At 37.6% G+C, this 21,192-nt stretch overlaps 1 protein-coding gene across 1 annotated transcript in view; it reads left to right on the top strand.

The window, feature by feature from the left end:
- The window catches only part of man2a1 (mannosidase, alpha, class 2A, member 1), a 111,549-nt gene that overhangs the window by 83,938 nt on the left and 6,419 nt on the right, over positions 1–21,192 (top strand). Inside the window, exons 18-20 of the mRNA XM_073068199.1 lie at positions 7,165–7,306; positions 10,728–10,861; positions 13,182–13,379. Of these exons, the coding sequence (XP_072924300.1) occupies positions 7,165–7,306; positions 10,728–10,861; positions 13,182–13,379 (474 nt within the window). The remainder of the gene's footprint in view (positions 1–7,164; positions 7,307–10,727; positions 10,862–13,181; positions 13,380–21,192) is intronic.

Consider the following 21,192-nt stretch of genomic DNA (forward strand, 5'->3'; position numbering starts at 1 on the left):
GTCCATGCTCTCTTGAGGGAAACATGCAAACTCCTTACAGCAGTGACAAGAATTGAACCCTGATCGCTGGTGCTGTAATAGCATTACACTGATTGCGATACTACCATGCTGCCCAACTTGCCTTTAACAAGTTTGAAGTGGTCATTGCCATTGTACAGGAATCAGATCTGGAGCTACTGGAATTTGCATTGTATTTCACACATAAAGTTAGGAGAAATCTGTTAGGCAACTTTTTTTCATGCAGAGGGTGGTGAGTACATGGATCAAACTGCCAGAAGAAATGATTGAGGTAGTTACAGTAGTGTCATTTAAGAAGCATTTAGGTAGGGACATGGAAGGGTGGGGCTTAGAGATATACAGGTCAAACACAGGAAATTTGGGCTAGCTTGCTTAGAAAGGACTTGTTGGGCCAAAGGGCCTGTATTGATGTTGCATTGTTCTATGACTGTTGCCCATTTAATACCTGCCGATTCACAGAGTAATACAACTCAGGTATTGACCCTTTGACCTATATCCTGCATAAGAGCAGAGCACATGCTTGAAACTTATTCTGATCAAAGATGTAGGAACAAGAGAGCTTGAATGTTTTTTACAAAGCTACAGTCAAAAGTATTAATGAAGGAAGTAGAGAAGAGTTGCTCTCTGTGCAAATGATATTCTGAGGTCTTCTAAGCAGTGAGGCGACATAACTGTTGTACGTAGTGCCAGGAATCAAGCCCCAATAGCTTACACAAAAAACAACAAAGTGCTGCAAGGAAAGGACCTCAAACAAATTGTGTTTTCAAATATCATGTCCCACCAATTGCACTACTAGTTTCGGACATTGCTGAAAGCATTACACAGCCAGACACACTAGCCAAATGGAATTCATAGGTAACAATCATATCTATCACTTCACATGTTACACTTAACACTATTCCAAGTTAACACTAAGGTCTCACAATTAGTACACTCTGCCAAATACACAACCAAGACAGCTATGTAGTGAAAATACTCCCTTCTCTGCAGTGCAACATTAGCACATAACCAGCAACAGCAGCAACTGAGCAGAGGAGCTCTGCTGCATGGCATTACCCTCTAGGGAGAGCAATATAGCTGTGAATTACCTCATGGTATTCCTAAATATTTATTTGCCATTCTGTTGATAGAGTTTGCAAAGCTTGAAGGACGAATTAGAGATGGTTTGGAAGTAATGGTATTTTTACCTGTAGATAGTACAGCCTGCACTCATGGTGTGTCAATGATAAAATGAATATTTAGGGTGAAGCATTCATCAAGTGGACGGCTTTTCTTGTATGGTGTTGTGGTTCTTGAGTGTTTTTGGTCTTTCAGGCAAGTGGGGAGAATTCTGTCAGAATCCTGATGTGTGTTCTAAGAGTTAGAAACGATTTCTGCATTGTGTCCAACTTGAAATGGTCTGGGTTGGGTAAAACTAGGTAGATCTCAAACTTTCTATTGAAACTAAGTAATACAACTGTTGCCATATGAAACACTATAGAAATATCACACATAAGAAATTGTAAAAGAATGAAATGATGTAAGGTTATGTAAGTTAGAGTATATGATAGTCCAAAAGGGCACGGTAGTTGGTGATAGTTGTAGCTTTTGTGCTCCTTCTTTTCACTTGTTAACCCTAATTGTAACTTAAATCCCCATATAAATTGCTCTAATTTTAATTCTGGGTGCAACTTAGTCTGCACAATGCAGTTGACCCTGATTTGTACAGTTTATTTGGACTAGTTTACAGATTTTTTTTGCAAGTTGCCAAGGATTGTTCTCATTAGTCCCCATCTAAAATACAGAAGAATCACATGCATGATCATTGTCATCACTGCAGCCCCTCCTCCCTACTTTGGTTGTTCCTTCCATGCACTTTTTTTTATTCTTTAAGTCATTCAATTAATCCTTTTTTTCTGTCTCTTTTAAATCTTTCTGCACTGTGCCAATTGCTTGATAAACTCTTAATTATCACTTAGATGATCACCACTCAGTTTTTGGCTTCAATTTTCTTTTTTCTTGTGGGAATTAACCTGAATTTTTCTTTCTGTTCTTTTCCACCCCCCCCCCCCCCAGTTGTACATACAAGATTAGGCACTCAAGAGATGGATTATTACACTTTGCACTGCATTATTAAGTATATTTGGATCCATACTAAAATATATGAATCCCATTCTATTAGAAGGAGAAGAAACATATAGTAAACTGAGGCAATAATGGAGTCTTTTTGTCTGTATTAGATTGAATGGAAAACAAACTAACTTTTTCGAAATGATATATAAAGATAGGTGGAGGAGTGGGTAGTGTTGAGGAAACAGAGAGCCTGCAGAGAGACTTAGATAGTTTAGGGGAATGGGCAAAGAAGTGGCAAATGAAATACAAATTGGAAAGTATAAGGTCATGCACTTTGGTGGAAGAAATAAACGGGCAGACTATTATTTAGATAGGGAGAGAATTCAAAATGCAGAGATGCAGAGGGACTTGGGAGTCCTTGTGCAAGATATCCTAAAGGTTAACCTCCAGATTGAGTCCATAACCATATAACATATAACAATCACAGCACGGAAACAGGCCATTCCGGCCCTCCTAGTCCGTGCCGAACTCTTAATCTCACCTAGTCCCACCTACCCGCACTCAGCCCATAACCCTCCACTCCTTTCCTATCCATATACCTATCCAATTTTACCTTAAATGACACAACTGAACTGGCCTCTACTACTTCTACAGGAAGCTCATTCCACACAGCTATCACTCTCTGAGTAAAGAAATACCCCCTCGTGTTTCCCTTAAACTTTTGCCCCCTAACTCTCAAATCATGTCCTCTCGTTTGAATCTCCCCTACTCTCAATGGAAACAGCCTATTCACGTCAACTCTATCTATCCCTCTCAACATTTTAAATACCTCGATCAAATCCCCCCTCAACCTTCTACGCTCCAATGAATAGAGACCTAACTTGTTCAACCTTTCTCTGTAACTTAAGTGCTGAAACCCAGGTAACATCCTAGTAAATCGTCTCTGCACTCTCTCTAATTTATTGATATCTTTCCTATAATTCGGTGACCAGAACTGTACACAATATTCCAAATTTGGCCTTACCAATGCCTTGTACAATTTTAACATTACATCCCAACTTCTGTACTCAATGCTCTGATTTATAAAGGCCAGCGTTCCAAAAGCCTTCTTCACCACCCTATCTACATGAGACTCCACCTTCAGGGAACTATGCACTGTTATTCCTAGATCTCTCTGTTCCACTGCATTCCTCAATGCCCTACCATTTACCCTGTATGTTCTATTTGGATTATTCCTGCCAAAATGTAGAACCTCACACTTCTCAGCATTAAACTCCATCTGCCAACGTTCAGCCCATTCTTCTAACCGGCATAAATCTCCCTGCAAGCTTTGAAAACCCACCTCATTATCCACAACACCTCCTACCTTAGTATCATCAGCATACTTACTAATCCAATTTACCACCCCATCATCCAGATCATTTATGTATATTACAAACAACATTGGGCCCAAAACAGATCCCTGAGGCACCCCGCTAGTCACCGGCCTCCATCCCGATAAACAATTATCCACCACTACTCTCTGGCATCTCCCATCTAGCCACTGTTGAATCCATTTTATTACTCCAGCATTAATACCTAACGACTGAACCTTCTTAACTAACCTTCCATGTGGAACTTTGTCAAAGGCCTTGCTGAAGTCCATATAGACTACATCCACTGCCTTACCCTCGTCAACATTCCTCGTAACTACTTCAAAAAATTCAATAAGGTTTGTCAAACATGACCTTCCACGCACAAATCCATGCTGGCTACTCCTAATCAGATCCTGTCTATCCAGATAATTATAAATACTATCTCTAAGAATACTTTCCATTAATTTACCCACCACTGATGTCAAACTGACAGGTCTATAATTGCCAGGCTTACTTCTAGAACCCTTTTTAAACAATGGAACCACATGAGCAATACGCCAATCCTCCGGCACAATCCCTGTTTCTAATGACATCTGAAAGATCTCCGTCAGAGCTCCTGCTATCTCTACACAAACTTCCCTCAAGGTCCTGGGGAATATCCGGTCAGGACCCGGAGATTTATCCACTTTTAAATTTCTTAAAAGCGCCAGTACTTCCACCTCTTTAATTGTCATAGGTGGTGAAGAAGGTGAATGCAATGTTGGCATTCATTTTTAGAGGTATAGAATATAAGAGCAGGGATGTGATGTTGAGGCTCCATAAGGCACTTGTGAGACCACACTTGGAGTATTATTGTGCAGTTTTGGTCTCCTTATTTTAGAAATGATATACTGACGTTGGGGAGGGTTCAGAGAAGATTCACAAGAATGGTTCCAGGAATGCAAGGGTTACTGTATGAGGAACATCTGGCAGCTCTTGGGCTGTATTCCCTGGAGTTCACGAGAATGAGGGGATCTCATAGAAACATTCCGAATGTTAAAAGGCAAAGTTATTTCCCATTGTAGGGGATTCTAGGATAAGAGGGCACGACTTCAGGATGAAAGGATGTCCATTTAGAACTGAGATGTGGAGAAATTATTTTAGTCAGAGGGTGGTAAATCTGTGGAATTTGTTGCCACAAGCGGCTATGGTGGCTAAGTCATTGGGTGTATTTAAGGCAGAGATAGATAGATTAGCCAGGGCATCAAGGGGTATGGGGTGAAAGCAGGGGAGTGGGGATGACTGGAAGAATTGGATCAGCCCATGATTGAATGGCAGAGTAGACTCGATGGGCCGAATGGCCTACTTCTGCTTCTATATCTTATGGTGTTATGGTCTAAAATTGGGGAAAGTGGTTTATGCTGCAGATTGTCACAGAATAAAAACAAATTTGATTCTTGGTTGATAAATTCTTGAGTGAACTCCATATATTAATTTGTAAAAAAAAAAGACAGGAAATATGACTGAATTCTAACTTTCCAAATATTTCTGAAGCTAGGCGCATGAAACATAATGACAGAAGAAAATAAGAACGAGAGTAGGTCAATTGGCCCCTTAAGCCTGCTCTGCTTTTAATATTTTTAAGATAAATTTTCTTCTCTTCTGTGCCATTTCTCCATGGCTCTAAATTTCCTATTCTTACAAGTATTTATCTTCCACCTTTTCAAATACACCTAATAACCTGGCCTCCACAGCCCTCCAGAGGCCTAGATAGACTGCACTTGGAGAGGATGTTTTCAATAGTGGGAGAGTCTGGGACAAGATAGCACAGCCTTAGAATAGAAGGCTATCCCTTTAGAACAGAAATGAGGAGGAATTTCTTTCAGCAGAAGATGGTGAATCTGTGAAATTTGTTGCCTGAGAGGGTTGTGGAGACCAAGTCATTAGATATATTTAAAGCAGAGGTAGGTAGGTTCTTGTTTAGTAAAGGTGTCAAAGGTTATGGGGAGAAGGCAGGAGAATGGGGTTGAAAGGGAAAATAAATCAGCCATGATGGAAGCAGACTCAATGGGCCAAATAGCCTGATATTGCTCCTATGTCTTTTCTTAAATAAAAGCTGTGCCAAAGTTAGTTTTGATGTGGAAGTGTCTTGTGTATATCAGAATCTGTAAGTTATTTCTAACTTTGCAGAAACTTAGTAGACTATCAGACTGTAAAGGCCCCATTAAGGAAACGGGTAATGCAAAGTATGTCCTTTGGTTAGCATTATTTGCAAAAGAATATAATTTTTGTACAGATTCTATGCAACCTGTTAGTTTAAAAATTCCTTTGGCCCATAGTGAATTGTAGCAGATTGACTAAAAATAGTAAAATAGATTGACTAAAATTAACAATATTCTACCCAATCAGGAGTTTATATCACTTCTTCTTGAAGGTATCTGCCAAGAGGATAGAGAATCACCTAATATTTTGTCATGCATTATTTTCGAAGGCGATCCAGTTAAGTTTATAGCATAAATTTTGTCTAATGGGGAATTTGAGACATGTGAGACAGCTGGAAGTCAAAAGTCAATTTGATGGGGAATTTGAGACATTTGAGACAGCTGGAAGTCAAAAGTCACGCTGAACATTCTAGGAACAGCTTTATCCGCTCTGCCATCAGCTTTCTGAATGGATAATGAATCCATGAACACTACCTCACTATCTTTTCTCTATTTTTACATGATTTAATTTTTATACATAGTTAATATTGTAATTTATGGTGTATTTTATCTATTGAACCGTACTCCTGCCACAAAAAACAACAAATGTCACGACATCTTGTATGTCAGGGATAATAAACTTGATTCTGAATCTGAAATGGTCTTGGCCAAGCTCACCCTTGTGGGTTTTTGCCATTGCATTGCACTGTGTAGGTTGAAGTTTACTTAGCCCGTGCCTGAATATTAGCCAACCTTGTTGTATCTGGGCATGCTCCGGGTAGTTCTGAATGAATTCTGAACGCATTATTTATGAGAATAAAGTAGTCAGAAGATTATTGATGCTGCAGCCCATGATGTTTGAATGTAGGATGTGATTTTGTAGAATCCATTCAGCAGTGTTCTGGAGCTGCAAGCGATCAGAACCATCTTCCTTCATTCTAGGTTTTACTCCATTCAATGGCGTATTATTGCCTCGATTCTCACTAACTTCAAATTTGCAGAAACTCCTTTGATTCCACATATGAACAAATTTTGTGTTATTATCAAAGGCAATCATATTCAATCGACCGCAGGAATTTAATTATTTTGTCCATTTTTAAACAGGGATGTAGAAGCATCATGAGTAGGTTGATCCTGGCAAAATCAATGCATTGGATGGTATACCCAATGGAGGGAACTGTCAGCAATACCTTTCATTACTTTTCTGATGATTGAAATGCTGATAATAGGCTGGATTATTTTCTTTAACTCCAGGAATGCTCTCTTGTTTCCATTTTCCTAGACTGCATACATAATCAATAAAAACAAACAAAACCTCATTTTGCTTCAGCTGCAATAGAAATTCAGTTTTTATTTTGTGAAAAATTGTAGGTTTTCAGTGGTCAGTTAAATAAACCTTTGATGCATTATCTATGAACTGGCCACTTCTTCTAGATGCACATGCCAAAAATACACATGAAGGAATTACTTTTTCATATTGTTTTTAATATATTATTAGTGAAAGGTGTGAACTGAAATGAATAGGCTATCAAAACTGACTGTTTAATTTTCTACCTCAGATGCAGGCTAGGCAGACTTTGAGCAAACTGCCTCTTCAAGCAAATTTTTACCCTCTTACAACAACCGCGTACATACAGGACAGTGATGTTCGGTTGACCCTGCTTTCTGCTCAGTCCTTGGGAGTCGCTAGTCTGAAGAGTGGTTTGTATTATTTACATATTTTTACCTCTAAATGAAGAGCCAAACAAGGAAGAGTTTGGAGCAGAGTGTTGCATGTGAATTGATACTTACAGCATAGAAGGCAAGATGCTCAGTACAAATAACAGATGCTAACTGCACTTCCTTCCACTTTTGTCCCATACCCTTACCCCTTTTTGAGCCCAATTGTATAACTTTCAAACCCTTAAAGTTCTTCTATGAAGAAAATTAAGTGTGATATAAAAAGCAAACGAGAGATTTTAGAGAGAGAGGAAGAATTAAAATAATTTCTGAGACACATAAATTTAGAATGAGAAATAAACATTGAATTAATTGTAGAAAAGATGGAGTAGTAGTACTTAATTTAAATTGCGTCATTTCTAATAAAAGAAAGTGATGCGTTTATAGAGAAGACAAAGATAGAATCATTATGGAGAGAGATGAAAAATAATAAATGATTAACCATCTTAACAGGATCCATCAAGAGAAGATCCTGTAATGGATAGGAAGTGAAAGGAGAAATTTGAAGACACATTGGGAAATAACTAAATAAACAGAAGTTAATAGTCATGAGGAAGTTTGAGTATCTGGATATTAATCAGAGAGTTCAGTAAATGAGATACAGAAATGGAGTTATATAGCACCGGAAAGGCTCTCCAGCCCACAATGTTTTTGCTGACCATGAAGAATCCATCCATTCCATTACCATTTACCAACGTGTAGCCTTCTGTGCCTCAGAGGGATACCTTCTAAATGTTGTGAAAGTACCCGTCTTCACGACCTACTCAAGCAAAATGCTTGAGAGTCATAGCACCCTCTGGATTTGAGATTTCTTCTTCAAATCCCTTCATACCTTTTACTGCCTTCTCTAAATCTACTGCCCCTAATTTTAGATATTTTATTGTGAAAAATATGCGTTATATAACCATATAACAATTACAGCACGGAAACAGGCCATCTCGGCCCTTCTAGTCCATGCCGAACACTTACTCTCACCTAGTCCCACCGACCTGCACTCAGCCTATAACCCTCCATTCCTTTCCTGTCCATATATCTACCCAATTTTACTTTAAATGACAATATCAAACCTACCTCTACCACTTCTACTGGAAGCTCGTTCCACACAGCTACCACTATCTGAGTAAAGTTCCCCCTCGTGTTACCCCTAAACTTTTGCCCCCTGACTCTCAACTCATGTCCTCTTATTTCAACAGTGGCAAAAGTTTCCTACTATGTATAGTATCTATACGTATCATAATTTTGTCTACCTCTCTCACCTTTCTCTGCTTCAACAATCACAGCCTATTTAGTCTCTCTTCATAACTAAAATGCTCTATCCCAGATAACATCCTGATCAACCTGCTTTGCATCCTTTCTATTGCAGTTATGTGCTTTTAATTGTCCACTGACCAGAATTGTTCACATCTCTCTAAATGTGATCTAAGCAGAGTTTTATAAACTTTTACCATAACCCCTGACAGATCCTGGTGTTTTTGCACTCCAGAGATTTTTCTGAAATCAACAATGAGGCATAAAACTTGTTGTTTATGGCCATTTTATCAATTGTTACAAGAGCAAAGAACAAACGAAGATGAGGGACATCCTCTACAAAAACCAGCTCCGACTAAAAGAAATAACAACATTTCAGTGATAGCAATTACTCTATAAAATAACTAGGTTCCAGTGGCATGGCATTTGTTGCAGAAAAACCAAGAAGGTTCTAGAAAAATACAGAAGCAGTTATACCACAATTACTGAACAATTATACCAATATAGCTGATTATATAAAATACAATCAAGTTATAGGAAAGTTAAATTACAAGAAAAGTAACAATTCTACTCCCTAATGTAATACTTCCCTGCTCTATATTTCAACCCCAGCTAATGGAAGCAGGCATCCCCTATGCTTTTTCACTTTTGCTGCCATTTTTCCTGTTCCTTTCAGGGAACTCTCATCCAGTACACCAAAATCACTGTCCCTCAATATCTCTTGGGTCCTATTTAACAAAATGTAAGCATCCCATATTATTCCTTACAAAAGATGACAGGTCACAACTTCCAATCATAAAAACAACACTTCACCATCGCTCTCTGCAGCGTAATACCAAGCCAATTTTGGATCCAGTTTGCCAACTTACTTTGTGTTCTATAGGTTTTAAGATTTTGGGTCTGTTTTCAAATGGAGCACTGTTAAAGGCCTTACTAAATTCCATGTAGACTATGTCAACAGTACTGCTCTCATCAGTACATTCAAATATTGGTCAGACAGCATTTCCCAACAATGCTGCCCGTCTTTGATTAATCTCCTGCTTTTTTAAGTGTAGATAAATTCTGTCTCTCAGATTTTTTTCCTCAATAACTTCCCTATCACTTTACTCATGTGGCTTATCCCTGCTGCCTTTCTTGAATAAAGCTACTATATTTCCTCTCCTCCCCTCCAGTGATCTGGCACCTCACCTCTGTCCAGTGAAGAATTAAAAGAACTCTGTCAATGCCCCCAGCAATCTCCTCTTTTGCCTCCCAGAGCAGTTAAATTAAAAAATAAAACTAGGTAATTTTATTTTGGTTCTTGAAGTATGCACAGATAGTGCAGCTTCACATTACACAGAATCGCAATACAGAGCATTTTATAAGGCCACAACCACCACGATAATAGGGTTTATCTGTAATAAAATGCTTTGGGGTTTTTCCTAATCTAGTCTATTTTGTGTTCCTGCTTTACCCTCCTATTTTCTTTTTTTTTTAAAGTATTCCCCTGTATTTTCTATTCTCCTGAGAATCTTCTTCACTTTGATCACTCTATACATGCCATATGCTTCCATTTTTTTCTTCTTTGACCAATCCTTAGTATCACTTACATCTAGGCATCCTTGGAGTTGCTAACCTTACCTTTAATCATAAAGGGAACATTCATTATTTACTGTTCAATGTCTCTCACTTGTTGGATGCAGACTTACTGGCAAGTAGCTGCTCCCAGTCTACCTTTACCAGATCAAATGATACTGAAATCAACTTTCTCCTATTTGAGGACCTTAATTTCTTGACCCTTTTGTGACCCTGGGTCATTCTCTCCAAAATCCTCTTTTGTGTGTTTTTTTGCTCATCAGAGGGTACTGACAAATTTAAACGGGGGTCTAAAGAGACTTGTAAAAAAATGCTGTAAATAATTAATGCTGTTTAAATATATAAATAGTCCACTTTGAAATGTAATGTAGATTGCATTCTTTTGTAGGAATCCTATATATAATCCATTAAAAATGCATAATTTTTGTCTAATTTTATATTTAATTTATGGTGATGCTGCCAGATAGTTTTGCTAAGCTGCTTAATATATTTCTGGTGTTCTCTAAGTTCAGTGATTCCAATTACACCCAACGTGCAAGTGTAATTAGAGAATAGTCAGATCTGTATGTTACTGTAATAGGTCAGCTGGAAGTCATAATGGATCGCAGACTGATGCAAGATGACAATCGAGGCCTAGGACAAGGTCTTAAGGATAATAAAGTTACAGCCAATCTATTCAGACTTTTATTGGAAAAAAGAATTGAAACAAATTCGGTAAGATTAGATATGCAACCTCCATATTGTTTTCCTGATTATTTAAAAGATGTACATTATACAAAGTACTTTCTAATTGAAACTTAAAAAGAATTCTAATGGAATGTTTTAAAGCATAAATTTTAAGTTAATTTTTCTTTATAATTTTTTTGGTAATCATAAGATGTGTGTGAATTGAAAACATATAGGACATTTTTATTTTTGTTTTAATCAGTGCTAGTATCAGTTATGGTTGTGAGCGACCTGAACCCAGTGCTGTGAAGGCCATAGAAAGGAGAAAACAATTGAATTGTCTAACCAGGAAGAGCACACTGCCAACCTTTGAATGGGAACAAACAAAACTACAGTTGCTAGAATTTGAAATAAACATAGAAATGGAAGAATTCAGATAGTCAAGCAGCATCTGTAGAAAGAGAAAACAATCAATCTTTTGGGTCAGCAACCCTTCCTCAGAACTATGTATTTTAGAAAATATCAGTATGATGTCTTTAAACCGGATCTGTAATTCTTTACTTCCATTGCAAGATCATAGTCACTCAGGGTGCCAGGAATGAAACAAACCTTTGTCTGAAACATTCAAAATAGTTAACAGTGTTGGGATGTTAATTGAAAGCAGGTTAGAGCTACGTTCCAATCCCACAATTTGACAACTGTAATTTTAGGCCCACAATTTGTCATTTGACAATTGTGATAAAACTTGTTAGAAAGCTATCGATTCGTATCCCTCTCTGGAGACTTAAGCAAGTGATTCAGACTACTTGAATGAAGTATTGAGGGAGTGCTGCAGTATAGGTAGTAATTCAAGGCTGTCGTTGGATAGGGTGGTGAATTTTTAAAAAAACAAATTTTACTACTTGAAAAGGTACATTAGAATTTTTCCAGTGCACTAGCGGATGTTTATCTGAAAAGTAGAAGAACCAGAGCCACTATATCTTAAAGCTGTTGGGATTTGCAATGTATGATCTTTAAAACAGTGACTGCACTTCAGGATGAATTCACTGATTTTAGGTTTTCCTGAAATATTCTGGTGTTGTGAAATGCGGTATATAAATGTAAATTATTTTCTTTTTTGACTATGAGCACTGGTGATGAATAATTGTACAGAGAGGAAAAGGCCCAAGATGGGTTATTAGGTATTTCCATGGATGGGTTACTGCAGGTCTGGAAGGATAAACTATTCATAGAGCTGCTTTTGCTACACTCAGTACATTCAAGAGTTGGGAAGCTCCACAGATTTTGGTTTAGATTTAGAGATACAACGCGTTAACAGGCCCTACCGGCCCAACAAGCTTGCACTGCCCAATTACACACATGACCAAATAACCTACTAACCTGTACTTCTTTAGAATGTAGGAGGAAACCAGAACTCCCAGCTATCACTGGGAGAATGTACAAACTCCTTACAGGCAGCAGCAAGAATTGAGCACCGTAGAAAAGATTTGGAGGTGAATGTTGCAGGCTGTAATGTTCAGGAAGAGGGGGAAAGGGGAAAGTGAAATTGAATCTCACAGTGCCATACTTCTTAACATCATGTGATTATTTCTTTTGCATCCTCCCTGTGTCTGAAATGCTAATGCATAGAAGAATCCAGACAAATGCAGGGGCATCCACCGATACATTCATCTTAATGGCACTTAAAGGACTTTTCTCTCTGGACTCATTGACTCAGCCCTTTCTGTATTTTGTAGAGAATGAATTGAATTGACCAAAGACCGGCTAATAGAGAGTGCAATAGAATCATCCACTTGTCACTTCTGTATGAAAATGACTTCAAACACCTCTACACCTTTTGCAGTCTGTATCATTACACAGATGAAAATGTTCATGGCACCTCATCTTAATTTTTACCTGCCGCTGACCTCATGTTTGCCCGATTTTCAGCTGGTCAATCTGTTCCATTAACACATTGGTAACACTGTATAATGTGTGAAGGGTATCTACGAAAGACTCTAGAGCTACGAAAGTTAAATTTTTAATTTTTGCAGGACAGAGATCAAATATCTTTTAATCTCTCTTTTTCATTTCCTACCATTCTGGTGGTAGTGTTTTTCAAATTTGACCTGTTGGGTCAGTAGTGGTGCTTTTTGCTGACTGATACTGAAACTGATAAATCCTTTGATGAAAAATTGAGTAATCAGCTTTCTAGATGTTTACACAATTTCACTGGGTATTCTGCTACTGTCCCACCAAATAACTCCCCATAAAATTCCAGATAAATGTTCTTTAGATATTTTTAATTACTTAGGTTTTACTCTTCTTGCTGCGAATATAGTGAGAGACGTACCTTTTTTTCTGAATTGTGGATCTTTTTTTTAACCAGGATGAAGCTAATAAGGCAATGAGTTATCCCTCTTTGTTGAGCCACAAGACATCATCTTTCCTGAATCAACCAGTCATTCCAATGGCTGTGAACCTAAAGGTTGATGGAATCCCTCCACTCTTGAACTTATTCAATCCTCTTTCTTCATCCATGCCATGTGATATGCAAATAGTTAACCTTAGAACAATACAGGGAAAGGTAAGACCTTGATGTTTGATGTTATTCCAAGCATTAATAAGTTTCAAGATTCTGTTGTACATGGCATTAAGTTCTATGCAAAAGCCTTAAGCACATATATATATAGCTAGGGTACCTAAGACTTTTGCATAGTACTGTATATTGATTAAAATAGGAAGATGGTTGGGAAACAGAAATAAGAGCACTTAGCTTTGTATTAGCTCAGTAATATTAAGTGTTATTTGATGACTGGTAAGACGTAATATACAGTATTGTGCAAAAGTCTTAGGCACCCAAGGTATATACTGTATATATGCCTAAGAATTTTGCACAGTACTGTATACTTCATAAAAACTTATTGTAGAAATTGTTAACAACTTGGATTTTTATAGCACCTTCAATATAGCAAAGTGAAAATAGAATTCTCTAGTTACTTATTTTCTGATAGCAATGGGAATCAGGTAAAGAGGTTTAAGAATTAATTTGTAGGAAAGTCAGGTGCTAATTTAGGAGACAAATGCATTCAAAGATTTTGGAGAGGAAAAGGAGACTGAGTAGTAATCTGCAACAACACAGAAATAGATTGAGTGATTCATGAGGAAGGAGATTATGATTACAAATTTAAAGAGAAGCCAATACTATAGGAGAGAGAATCATTTACGTTACCAGCTGGCATTGAAGCCAGGGTTAGCATTTGGGAGAAGGGGGTAAGTCATATGGAAAAGAGTATCTCAAGAATGGCAAATGGCAAAATAAGGATGAAATCTGTAAAATCTACTTTGTAAGGGTATTACAGAGTAAAGCTTTTGGGAAGTTCTGGCTTGGTGGTAAAGAGCAGAGATAGATAAGGCAATGCCAGCTAAATGAATAATCAAAGTGATCTTAATGATCTTCTGATTGTAATTCTTAATCATGTTGAGGGTAAGGTATAGATAGGTACTTTTTTGATCCTAAAGGAAATTATAGTGTCATAGTAGCACTACAAGTGTGGAGAGGTTTAAAAAGACAATTGGTCATGGAGAAAAGAATCCCAGGAAAATATTTTTATTCAAAGGTCCAAAGGAAATGAAGAATTTTGTTGAGGCAGAGCAGAACGTAATATTGTTGGGTATTAATCTAGTAACTTTTTTTAAGCGGGCAATCAAGAAGATTGATCAAAACAGGACAATGAGTATTATCAAGATAGACTTTAGCAAGACCTTTGACAAGTCACATGGTAGGCTGGTCCAGAAGGTTAGAATATGCAAGATTCAGAGAGAGATAGCAATTTGGATACAAAGTTGACTTGGTGATAGCAGAGAGAGAGTAGTAGTGGAGGGTTGCTTTTCAGATTGGAGACCTATAACCAATGGTGTGCACAGAGATCATATAAAATTCAAAGAAACATAGCTAGAGTAGGAAAAGTATGAGGGGGATATGGACCAAACCTGGCAAATTGGAATTGGGATAGATAAGTATTTGGTCAGCATTGTCGATTTGGGCTGAAAGGCCTACTCCTGTGCAGCAAAACTCTATGAACCTATGAATCTATTGCTTGGTTGATTTTGATAATGTTTATATCTGTGGTACAACATACATTATGATCCTTAAACTGAGATGAGATGAAAACCATACCCTAAGGAAGGATCAGAATGTGTGGGTGTTTCCTCCGGCAAGAACAGTAAAATCAGAAATGCAAGAATAATAGACCTGTTAGAAAGCTGCAGAAATACCATGGCGACTAGGTTAGACAGTTGGGAATGAGTAGAAATCATAGAAATTTACACTTAGGGTCCGTTGGTATAACAGAATAATTGGGATAAACAGCTCTCTGGAGTAGAGAATTTGGAAGATGCACAATCTGCAAAAAAATTCCTTTTTGTTTCTTGAGATTACTAGTTCTGTAGTCCACCTCCTGGAAATATACTCTTGCAGGATCTACATTGTTAAGACAAAATAGAATCAGGTTTAATATCACTGAAATATGCCATTTGTTGTGTGACAGCATTGCAGTGCAATACATAAAAAATACTATAAATTACAACAATAATTTTTTTTAATTAGTTTTTTTAATACATCTTCTACATAGCTACAGATAAAAAACCCAGATCAAAATGAACATTAATACAGTGCAAAAATAAACATACAATAATAATATGATACAGAGAAAGATAATTGAGAAAGCACCCAAATTGAAGACATGTAAAATTGGTATCCTCCCCAAGCCCCGCAACAAAAAAAAAACTCCAGACCAACCACAACACAATATAGAGAATATAAATCAGGACAATCAAACCCCCAAAACTGTAAATACACTTAGCAACAGAAGATATTAATGCCTACTACCAACAAAAAAAAGGAGCTGAAAGCAAGGGACCGAAAAAAAACCTTAGTCAAGAGGAAGGTTATGAAAGTACTCAATAAAAGGTCCCCAGACCTTATGGAACTTTAAATCCGAATTAAGAACTGAATAATTAATTTTTTCGAGGTCCAAGCAGGCCATAATATCGTTAAGCCATTGAGCATGCATGGGCGGGGCAACATCTCTCCATCTAAGGAGGATTAAACGTCTAGCCAGGAGAGAGGCAAAAGATAATATTCGACACTTAGTCAAACTCAGACGTAAATCTGTCTCACCCCAGAAACCGAACAAAGCAATTAAAGGGCTAGGTTCTAGGTGGTGATTCAGAATATGCGATAACGTTATGAAGACATCTTTCCAAAATTTCTCCAAGCTAGGACAAAGCCAGTACATATGAATGAGAGAGGCCTCGCCCCTTTTGCATTTATCACAAAGTGGACTGATGTTAGGGTAAAATCGAGATAGTTTAGATTTAGACATATGGGCTCTATGAACAATCTTAAGCTGTAAAAGGCAATGGCGAGCACAAAGAGAGGTTGAATTAACCGATTTGAGAATCGAGTCCCAAGTCTCATCAGATAAGGAGGTATTTAAATCATGCTCCCATGCCATTTTAATTTTATCCACAGGGGCACGTCGTAAGGCTGCTAATTTATCACGAATAAATGATATTAAACCTTTACCTAGTGGATTAATAGAAAGAAATAAGTCCATAACATTTTTCTCAGGCATTTCAGGGAAGTTAGGAATTAAAGGAGTAATAAAGTGTCTAATTTGGAGATATCTAAAAAAATGAGCATTGGGCAGATTGAACTTAGCAGAGAGCTGTTGAAAAGAAGTGAAGCGATTATCAATAAAAAGATCTTCAAAATGTCTAATGCCCTTCCTATACCAATCATGGAATGCTGAGTCATACGTAGTAGGTAAAAAAAAGGTGATTATGTAAGATAGGGCTAGAAAAGGAAAAACCATGGAAACCATAAAATTTCCTAAACTGAGCCCATATATGCAGAGTGTGTCTAACAAGGGGATTAACTATTAATCTGGACAAACTACTAGGGAGTACAGAGCCAAGAAGTGCAGAGATAGATAATTCTTTAGTGAGCTCAACTCCATTGCCACCCAATTAGGGCACTCAGGTTGGCCATGAAAAAAAGACCAAAAGGTAGCACAACGTATATTGGCTGCCCAATAATATAAACGAAAGTTAGGTAAAGCCATGCCACCCTCCTTTTTAGATTTTTGGAGATAACCTTTATTAATTCTAGAGCGCTTATTCTTATGACAAAATAATAGAGTCTAAGGAATCAAAAAAAGATTTAGGAATAAAAATTGGGATTGATTGAAATAAATATAAAAGTTTAGGGAGAACATACATTTTAACAACATTAATACGACCTACCAAAGACATAGAAAGAGGTGACCATTGTACCAGACTCTGTTTTATAGCATATGAAAGATTGGCAAAATTTTCACGAAAGAGATCTTTAAACTTCTTTGTGACTGTAATCCCAAGATAAGTAAATTGATTATGAACTACTGTAAAAGGGAGATCACGAAATGTTAATTCTTGTGCTTCTTTATTAATTGGGAAAAGTTCGCTCTTATGTAAATTAAGTTTATATCCAGAGAGCTGGCTAAACTGGTCAAGAAGTGAAAACATTGGAGGTAGGGATGTAGACGGATTTGAAAGAAAAAGTAATAAGTCATTGGCATAAAGAGAAACTTTATGCTCAACACCCCCTCTCCAAATCCCGGTCAGTTCAGGACAATACCGAAATGCTATCGCCAAGGGTTCTATAGCCAAATCAAAGAGAAAGGGACTTAAAGGGCATCCCTGACGGGTGCCACATTTGAGGTTAAATAACTGGGATTTCTGAAAATTAGTTAAAACGGAGGTAGTAGGACACAAATACAGCAATTTGATCCAAGAGATAAAACTTTGACCGAAGTCAAATTTTTCTAAGACTGCAAAAAGGTAGTTCCACTCTATACGATCAAATGCTTTCTCCGCATCGCGGGAAATAACACATTCAGGAATCCCAGTTGGAGGTGAATATAAAATGGTAAATAGGTGTCGCATGTTAAAAAAAGGGAGACGGTTTTTAATAAAACCAGTTTGATCATCGGAAATAATAGAGGGAATAACAGTTTCTAATCTATAAGCCAAGGCTTTGGCCAAGATTTTAACATCAACATTAAGCAAAGAAATCGGCCTATACGAGGAACACTCTGTTGGGTCTTTACCCTTTTTTAATAAAAGAATAATAGATGCCTCATTAAAGGAGGGTGGCAATTGGCCACACCTAAACGAGTCAGATAATACTGAGAGTAACTGAGGAGAGAGAAGCGAAGAGAATGATTTATAAAATTCTACGGGGAACCCATCAGGTCCAGGAGATTTCCCTGAAGACAATGCAGAAATTGCAAAAGATATTTCTTCTGATGATATAGGCGCATTAAGTTTGGTTTTAAAATCAGATGAAAGCGAAGGAATATTCAGATTATTTAAAAAATGGTCAACAGAGATATTGTCATTCAAAGATTCAGAGGAATAAAGTCGAGAGTAGAAATTTTTAAATGCGTCATTGATTTCTAGGTGATCCGATGTAAGGTCACCATTCTCCTTCCGGATCTTTGTAATATGTTGTTTGGTTTTGGAACGCCTCAACTGATTGGCTAGAAATTTACCAGATTTGTCGCCATGGATATAAAAGCGACTCTTACTTTCAAGAAGTTGGCGTTCGACAGGTTGAGTAGACAGGAGGTTAAATTTAGCTTGAAGTTCTACACGCTTCTTGTATAGTTCAGGGTTCTTAGTTTGAGCATACAGTTGATCCAAATCTTTAATCTGATTAATGAGGTCTAATCGATCTGCACGGGACTTTCTATTAAGATTTGCTGTATAGGAGATTATTTGGCCCCTCAAGTATGCTTTCATGGCATCCCAGACAATCTGGGATGACACTTCAGGTGATGTATTGGTGTTAAAATAAAAGGTTATCTGATCCTTAATAAATTTTAGAAAATCATCATCCGATAATAAAGTCGAATCAAACCGCCAGTGTTTATTCCTCTGAGGGAGACCAGGAAAATTTAAAGACAGAGTAATTGGGGCATGGTCAGAAATCAGTATACTCTGATAATCACAAGAATAGACAAATGGAATGAGTTGATTATCGAGTAAGAAGTAGTCAATTCTAGTAAAGGTATGGTGAACATGTGAAAAAAAAGAATAATCTCTCTCAGTAGGATGAAGGAAACGCCATATATCAGAGATACCATAATTAGAGAGAAACGATTGAATAGCTAAGGCAGATTTAGTAGGTGGTCTAGTAACAGAGGACGATCGATCCAAATTGGGATCTAACCAACAATTGAAATCACCACCCAGTATAAGAGAGTATGAGTTTAAGTCTGGTAGTGAGGAGAAAAAACGTTCAAAAAAATTAACATCATCGAAATTGGGGGCATACAGGTTTGCTAGTACAACTTTAGTATTATATAGTTTACCAGAAACAATAATAAAATGGCCATTTGTATCAGATATCTTATTATGGAGTTCAAAAGGAATATTTGAATTAATAAGGATGGAGACCCCCCTAGCTTTGGCGGCAAAGGATGAATGAAAATGCTGACCCGCTCACTTTGACAAAAGCCGGGAGTTATCAAAACAACGAATATGAGTTTCTTGAAGGAAAGCAATGTCAGCTTTGAGTTGTTTAATATGTGAGAAGACCTTCCTTCTTTTAACAGGGTGATTCAATCCCTTTACATTCCAGCTCACAAATTTAAGTGTGTTAACCATAATCAATTGTTAGTGTGTAGAAGGCAGCAGGCATATAAAAAGTCAAGCAGTACAATAACAGTCTGGGAACAAAAATGTAAACATAGATTCGTAGAATCAAAACAGAAGCATGTCCTGAGTAACAAAGGAAAGCAAAAGAAACAGTGAGTAGTGTTGGAACTGGAGAATCCGCTCCACCCTCGCAACCCAAAACTAGACGGCTACCAAAAAAAGCAGCTAGCTCTACCAAAAAAATTAACCCAAGTATGACTTCCAGTTCTGTTTCGTTAACAACAGTTCCGTATAAATACTATAGCAAATGGTAGCTAGTTTATGCACTAGAAAACATAATTACAAATAGGAACAACTTCAACAGAAGTATAAGACTTAATACAAAGAAAATCAAAAGAAAACCAAAACTAACCTACCCGCGAAAAATTATAAAAGATTAAAAGAAAAAAAAAAGGGGAGGGAGAAAAGGGGGAAATTGTAGATTCGAAGAGAGTACTTATCAACCATTTACAGAAAAAAAAGGAGCAAAACTTAAACTATAAATCAACCAACAGGGAGGCCTTCAATAAAAACTCCAAACCTCCAAAACAAGTTAAAGTCGCTTGTAGATCTCTATAGATAAAGTTATACAAGAATAAAATGGATTACACACGTACAATCTAAACGTCCGCAGGGGAACATTAAGCTCGGATTATCTATTTAGAAAAAACGCACCAAGTCCAGGGAGAGATTGTCTACAGCCCTTAGAATTTCAATAAATAATGTCTGAATTATTCAAGAAAAGTCTGAGTCCGGAAAAAAATAGCTTTACTATGAGAAGTACTTATCCACCATTTTAGAAGGTCAGACCGGATTCCTAAGGAGACGAGCTGGCCGGAAGACTTCCAACAAATGCCTCAACATCCTTCACTGATTTAAACCACTTATATTCTCCAGTAGCAAGCGTAATTCGAAGATCGGCTGGGTTTCGAAGGGAGGGTCTAAGACCACGATCAAAAAGCACTTTCATTACACTTTTAAACTCAGCACGCATCTTCAGAACCTGGGGGGCAAAATCCTCCACAAAACGAATGACTGTATTTTGAAACGCAAAAGTACCTCTGCGGCGTGCCTCCATCATCAAACGGTTTTTCACCTGGTATTGATGAAAGCACAAAATTACCGGCCATGGGCGGGAACCCAGATTTGCACGGGGAACGTAGATCCTGTGTGCCCTTTCAAGCTCAGGTGGAGTTGGAAGAAATTCTTTCCCAAAAATCTCACAGAGAAAATCAGAAAAAAATTCCACGGGAGAGCCCTGTTCGGTGGCCTCTGGCAAACCAAAAATTCGTAGATTACAACGTCTGCTACGGTTTTCAAGATCCAGCATTTTGGAAAAAAGTTTACAATTCTTTTCCTCTAGGCTGGAGCATAGAGTCTCGAGATAAAGAACATGGCGTTTTAAATCTTCAGAAGTTGAGTCGATGCGAGATAAATGTTCAGCATGTTCGTCCACTCTCGCGTTGATCCGATCCAATTTGGCATCCAGCTGGTTGAAATAAGTTCTAAATTCCTTTAAAATATCTTGTCGATGCTGTTCCAACGCAGCGAGAATGTCAACCGGCAAAGTCGTAGAAATTTCTTTTTTCCCGGTTTTAGCACTTTTGCTAGACATTATAAGATAGATGTGTTTGCAGGCAAGTAAAAGAAACCCA

The sequence above is a fragment of the Hemitrygon akajei genome, chromosome 2, assembly GCF_048418815.1.
Source record: "Hemitrygon akajei chromosome 2, sHemAka1.3, whole genome shotgun sequence".
Lineage (NCBI taxonomy): Eukaryota > Metazoa > Chordata > Chondrichthyes > Myliobatiformes > Dasyatidae > Hemitrygon > Hemitrygon akajei.